This window comes from Thunnus albacares, chromosome 5, assembly GCF_914725855.1.
Source record: "Thunnus albacares chromosome 5, fThuAlb1.1, whole genome shotgun sequence".
Classification (NCBI taxonomy): Eukaryota; Metazoa; Chordata; class Actinopteri; order Scombriformes; family Scombridae; genus Thunnus; species Thunnus albacares.
This window is the reverse complement of record NC_058110.1, coordinates 29,502,088-29,509,307: the sequence shown is the minus strand read 5'-3', so window position 1 is coordinate 29,509,307 and position 7,220 is coordinate 29,502,088. Positions and strand designations below refer to the sequence as shown.

The following is a 7,220-nucleotide window of genomic DNA, read 5'->3' as shown; positions in this document are numbered from 1 at the left end:
TCCACACACAATGGCAAAACGAGGTACATACGTCATCTCCTATAACCAGATAATGTGAGTATTAAAGTGATATGCACCCAGAAATGTCTGAGCCTTTTATACAGTGGTTCAAAAGTTTGGTATAAAGGCTGATTTCACTGCCATAAATTGAATGTGTTTAACAGCGAAATTGGGAACCAGGAAAAGGAAGGGGTCTGCATAGAAGTGATGACTTATTGATAATTACAGAATAATTACAATCAGACCATTGAGACATGGGTACCAAAAATAGCAAAAACAGGAAAAAGAACCAAGTGATGTGAAAAAAACGGTCTCACCCATAGTTCAGTTTATGCCTAAGACATATGGTGAACAAAGCTGTGGTCAGCTTGAGATCTAGGTAAGAGATTTTGGCTTCCTCACAGAATGGAGTTTCAGCTTAAGACAGCTGGAACAATTAAAAAAAATATAGAAAAAAGGAAGAGGAAGACAAAAAGAAAGCAGAAGGGATCTCAAATAAAGAAAGAAAGAAATTTACTCCATTTACTGGAGATTGGAAAACATTTATGCTGTGGCAGGAAGAGGTAAATAAAAGAGAGATGAGAAAAATTGTAGGAGTCGCAAAACAAAAAGCAATAGCAGTAGAAGCAGCAGTAGGTCAGCGAGGGGCTTCTAACCAGTCTGTGCAGTGTCTCAAAACAGATCCTGACCTACATGCAGCCCTGCCACAATGTCTTCAACCACAAAACAACCCTCAAGTATAAGAAGGTCACAATCCTCCACCATGCCCTGGTCCTGGCATCTACCCTGATCTCACCACCTTCGCTGAGTACCCCGAGATTCTTGAGCCACTGCCACCAGCAACAATAAAAGGTCCAAAGAAAGGCACCAGAAGCCATTGCTACCCCGTACAGCACCTCCAGTGCAGATTATCCCAGGGCAAGGACTGCCATATATGCACACTAGAGGCAAGACACAAGCTGTTCCCTATCCCATAGAAGATCTTCTCCACAGTAGAATGTATTCACCCTCCCGATGACAACGATGAGATGCCAACAATGTGATCTTCAGAAAACAGAGCGTGTTCAGACCATGGACACACAAAGACATGGTACGAGTGGGAGAAGAACTGCCAAACCCACTAGAAGCCAGAGGAACTGCATATGCACAGGACCTGACTATGCAAATTACCAGGGCCATATCAATGCACTGCTCACACAAATAGAGGCTAGGTTCACTCCACAAATGGAAACAAGAACCAAACGAAGCAGTGGCAGATTACCTGGTGCATCTGACCAAAGTGTATGATGCAAACAGTGGTCTCACAAAACCCGCAAACAACCAAGATGACTTGCCATGGGAAACACATCTGAAATCCTACTTCATCCAAGGACTGCTTCCGGGGATATAGGCTGGCCTTTGGCCCTCAACTAAATTATACACCACAATTTGTAAAATATGATCCAAGAGATCTAATGTATGCGTATGAGTGGCAGCTGAAAGGAAAAAACCCAAGGGCTGTAAGAGCAGAATTAGTGTAAAAAGCACAGACACATGAAGAGATAGGACATACAATACATGAAGTAATAGGATTTTCACTGCACCACACACATCTCATATGAACAGGACAAAACATATGAACAGGGATGGCTTAAAACAGGTACACAAAGTGACAGATTAAGTATGAGGTGGTTGTATTGGAAAGAGGACATGTGCAGGAGGAGAGAAAGTACTAGAAGACCATAAATACTGCTTTTTCAAAATGCATGACTCAGTTCCACATTTTTCTTTGGCAAAAGGATCAAAACAGGATCGGAAACAGGAGGGACTTAGGTCTGTGGTGAAAGACTGTGTTGAATCATCATTCTTATCAGAAACAAGCAAGACTTTTAGTCATTGCAACAGCTGACTCCCTAGAGCTGACAGATATTCCTACAACTCTCTGGGCGAGAGTAAATACCGTAAAATGTTGGTCTGATTAAGCATGTGCAACCAACTGAAATTGTTGATTTGGCTAATCCATTTTTCAGTTTTCTTGTGCTCATAGATTTCCAGTACTGGCTTTGCCTTCTCCTTTAAAGGGAAGACGTACAGCTGGACCAGATTAGCACAGGGGTATTGTGAAAGTACAGCAATGTTTTCTGCAGCATTAAAAGACAGGGTTTAACCTTACTCTCTTACAGTATGATTGATGACTTAATGATCTGTTCACCAACAGAAGAGGCCTGTGAAAATAATACAAAAAAATTGTTGCAACATATAAAATGATATGGTAATGGTCACCAAGCTAGTCTTAGCAAATTGGTGCAGCGACAGGTGATCTTTCTGGGGCGTGACCATAGAACAAGGTAAATCCTTATATCCAGAACATGTAGCAACTACATATACAAAATATTCCAAACAAACAAAGAAGCAGGTGATGCCATTTCTAGGAATTACCTCATACAGTAGCAGTTAGCAGTCATAATTTATGGTAGAGGACTGACTGCACATAAGAAAGTGACATGGACTTTTACATACTTAAAACAGCTCTACAGAATACACCGATATTCGGGCTACCAGACATGACGAAACCATTCAGACAGACAGTTGATGAGAAAAATGACCACATGTCCTCCGTGCTACTACAAGAGCATGGAGACAGATAAAGACCAGTTGCATACTTACCTTAATTTAATGGCACAATTCAACACCCAGTATTGTCATCAGTCTAGAATAACAAATAAATCACCATTAGACACTGGCATCTTGAAAACAATAGGACATAAACTACTGTTAAGCATGAATAAAGAAATGTCTATATATATATATATACACAGATATATGTTACCAAATAAAACCACCAAGACTCATTCAAATATAAATCTATCAATAAGCATATCTCTCATCATGCTAGGCACATGTAAATATGTGGTTAACCTTATGAGATAGAAACATAACAATGAGGTAACAGACATTTACTTGTTGCCATTGACTCAATACAGAGATCTAATGTATGCGTATGAGTGGCAGCTGAAAGGAAAAAACCCAAGGGCTGTAAGAGCAGAATTAGTGTAAAAAGCACAGACACATGAAGAGATAGGACATACAATACATGAAGTAATAGGATTTTCACTGCACCACACACATCTCATATGAACAGGACAAAACATATCAACAGGGATGGCTTAAAACAGGTACACAAAGTGACAGATTAAGTATGAGGTGGTTGTATTGGAAAGAGGACGTGCAGGAGGAGAGAAAGTACTATAAGACCATAAATATTGCTTTTTCAAAATGCATGACTCAGTTCCACATTTTTCTTTGGCAAAAGGGTCAAAACAGGATCGGAAACAGGAGGGACTTAGGTCTGTGGTGAAAGACTGTGTTGAATCATCATTCTTATCAGAAACAAGCAAGACTTTTAGTCATTGCAACAGCTGACTCCCTAGAGCTGACAGATATTCCTACAACTCTCTGGGCGAGAGTAAATACCGTACAATGTTGACCAGTAGCAGCTGCAGAAAAAACCATTATGGCTTCCAGAGATTTGGTAGATAATCAAAACTTGACACTACTGGTACCACATTCCATGTCAATTATTCTGTTGGAGCAAGACTGCTCTGCCGCTAGATGGATGATATATTATGCAATGTTGTTGGAAGCGCCTTACTGTGCTATGCCTAACCCTGCAACTCTTGTTCGCACTGCTGATTGCATGGTGGCAACAAATGAAATGTGCAGTCCAAGGTGAGACCTTAAAGCACACCACTGGTTAATGCAGCACTGGAGCTTTTTGTGGACGGATCAGTAGCAGATTTGCTGGATGCTGTACTAGTACCCAAACAGTTGGCAATATGTATAGCGAGGCGCACACAAATAACACAGACTCTGTTTCAACAGGAAATGCAAGAGCAGACGCAGTGGCAAAGCTCTAACCTCTTCCTCTTTACAGATGTTGTACACAGATGCCACTACAGCTGACTTAACAGATTTACAGAGCTACATGGGGACAACAGATGCTGCAAAGCACACACCCTCTGCAAAACGAATCATTTGAACGCCTACAAATGGACTTTATTGAATTAAGTTCAATTGAAGGGAAGCAATACTGTCTTGTCACAGTAGACATGTTTTCCAAATGAGTTGAGGCCTTCCCAACAACAAAAATGAATGCTAGTGACAGCGCAAAGATGCTGATAAGGGAAATAATACTCAAATTTGGTATTCCAAGAAAAATCAGTGGTGACAATGGCACACATTTTGTGAACAAAGCAATCACTTTGCTATCTGACTATTTGGGAATTTACCTAAAACAACACTGTGCCTACCACCCATAGAGTGGAAGGGTAGTAGAGAGAGAAAATGGCACTCTCAAAAACAAACTGACCAAATGTGCTGAGACAGGACTAACCTGGACAAAGGTTCTTCCCCTGGTGTTAAGAGCACATGTCAGACTCAGAATCAATCTCAGTCCTTTTGAAATCCTATTTGACAGACCAATAAACAAAGGTATTGGACCAGCTAAAAGACAACTCCCTGGCACAGAGGAATGTACTAATGAAATGCTGAGGTACTGTGCAAACTTGTCCTCTGTTCTTAGTGCAATCCACACACAGATGAAAGCAGCCCTTCCTCAAGAAAGGCCAGGCAACCTACATAACCTCGAGCCTGGAGACTGGGTGGTGATAAGGACTTTTGGAGAAAATGTTGGAACCAGACCAGGTGGCAAGGGCAATACCAAGTCCTCCTCACCACCATCTCAGCAGAGAGTCGCAGAGAGAGCCACATGGTTGCACACCAGCCACTGCAAACAGGTAAAGATGCCCCACTCAAGACGGAGGCCCAAAGAGATCCTTTACATGTTCCTCTAAAATGATCAAGCAAGCACCTCATAGCCTGATAACTGAACAGAGAGAGAGATACCCCGAGCTCTGACAGAACACATCTTTAATTACCTGTTGTACATATTGATTAAGCAATGCTGCAATACCCCAGCATTCAAAGACTGCATCTTGAAGGAAGATTTATACGGACTGTTTCTTGTGAGAAACTTTAATGTGACATACATACTAATGAAATATAGGACTCACCCATGGGGGTGCGAGTGATTGTACACACCCAAAGTGAGCATTGATAATTTAGACAAACCTTAAGCACTCACTTGTTTTAAAGAACATGCACTCACAGGTGTTATTTCAGTGACTGAGTTTAAAGTGAGGTATTTCACTATTTAGTCCACACATCCCCACATAGAACTGACAGAGTAACTGGAAGCAGCTAAATTCAAGAATGATTGGCAGATTTTTTTTTTTTTTGGTTTAAGACACTCAAAATACATTATGCAATCTCTGCAAAGAACTGTGTTCCAGTTCCTTGTGAAACTGGTGGTCAGAAAACACTTTAACAGGGAACATGGCCAATTTAAAGTCTGTGTACGCAGAGAACTTAAAGGACTATTTCTGCTAAGAGGCTTAATTTAGAACATACCACAGTTGAGCATAAAAAGTTAGTGGAGTACAATTAATTCTGCACACTTTAGACTATAGTGGAATAGGTTCCATAAACTTATTTGACCAAAGATTCGTGGATGGGGAACTTCCAGAACCTATCAGAGCAGAGAAGGAGAACCTCACAGGGAAAACTGACATGATAATAGGCATGATCAGCATTCATATGAAAGTAAGAATCAGTTCCTGCCTTTGTGAGAGGGTTGGCTTTAGATTTCCACATAATCTTCCATTTTTAAACACTGTGACGACAAATTCAAGAGAAGTCTCACCCACAGACTGTAAAGGAAGTCCTCTCAGAAAAAAAGTCACATTTTTCTTTCTCTTACTATTAATTCACATCCCATTTCTATAAAACACCGGCACACTCAAAGAAGGAAGGATTTGTAATAACTGATTTACAGAAGACAATGAATTACACATCTTGTCCTCGTGTCAGCTTTGACTTTTCAAGCAGATTCCTGCCTCCTGTTTTCATCTTAGTATTCATCGTTGGTCTGGTAGCTAATGGATGGGGTTTGAAGTCTTTGCTGCACAACTGGAAGAAACTAAAGATCATCAATGTTTTTGTTCTGAACCTTGGTCTTGCAGATATTCTGTATCTGCTCACACTCCCGTTTCTGATGGTGTACTATTTTATGGGGAGTAAATGGATCTTTGGAGATACATTCTGCAAGATAACAAGATTCTGCTTCAACCTGAATTTATATGGCAGCATTGGGTTCCTTACTTGTATAAGTGTGTACAGGTACCTGGCTATTGTCCATCCAGTGAGAATGATGGGAAGATTCACTATTACCCACTCTGTGGCTATCTCAGTCATGGTTTGGCTTTTGGTGAGCATTCAAAGTCTTCCGGACATGTTCTACACCAAAACATTTAGAAATAAGCCTGGGAAATGCTACGATACCACCCACGAGAAATATGTTGAGGATTACCTGAAATACAGCCTTGGATGGACACTCACTGGGTTTTGTCTGCCATTCCTCATCACACTGGGCTGCTATGGACATGTGATTGTCATTCTCTGCCGCAAAAATACCATTGACAAGGTACAGAAAAAGAGATGCTTGAGATTATTGCTCATCTTGATTGTTCTCTTCTCTGTTTGTTACATCCCCTATCATGTGTTGAGGAATCTCAACCTCTGGTCAAGAGTTTTATTAAAACATCAGATATGCCGTGAATGGTCTAATAGAGTCTACATTGCTCATCAGATAAGTCGTGGACTTGTGTGTCTGAACAGTGCTCTCAACCCTCTGGTTTATCTTCATGGAAATGAACATATTACTGCTCAGCTCAGACAGCTGCTCCAGCGAACTCGTCAGACACTCAACTCCAGCAGTGTGCCTGCAGCACAAATTACGGAGGGGGTTTAACACAATTTATTAATAGTAATTCTGTAAACATATCTCCTAGTAATTCCAATTGTGGCCCCTCTAGTTTGTTATTATGTTATGATGTATTGTGTGTGTTTTTTTAATGTCACATTGAGTTATTATTTTTGTCATTATTCTAGTGCAATTCTAGTGTGTGTGTGTGTGTGTGTGTGTGTGTGTGTGTGTGTGTGTGTGTGTGTGTGTGTAAAAATGATAACTTATTACCATTGTGGTCCTCCATATATTTATCCTTTATGTTTTAGAGAGCAGAGAGTGTTTTCTTTTTTTATATTCATTTATAGAGAAAATACATTCACAATCACTATATTATGATTTCATGTTATCTAAAACAGGAGAACAAAAGAGCCATAAT

General features: G+C 40.4%; 1 protein-coding gene across 1 annotated transcript; it reads left to right on the top strand.

Moving 5' to 3' along the window:
- Positions 1–5,811: 5,811 nt before the first annotated feature.
- On the top strand, positions 5,812–6,959 carry LOC122982827 (P2Y purinoceptor 1-like). Its single transcript, XM_044352400.1, has one exon. The coding sequence runs from the start codon at positions 5,879–5,881 to the stop codon at positions 6,845–6,847; it is 969 nt and encodes a 322-aa protein (XP_044208335.1). The 5' UTR covers positions 5,812–5,878; the 3' UTR covers positions 6,848–6,959.
- The last annotated feature ends 261 nt before the right edge of the window (positions 6,960–7,220 follow it).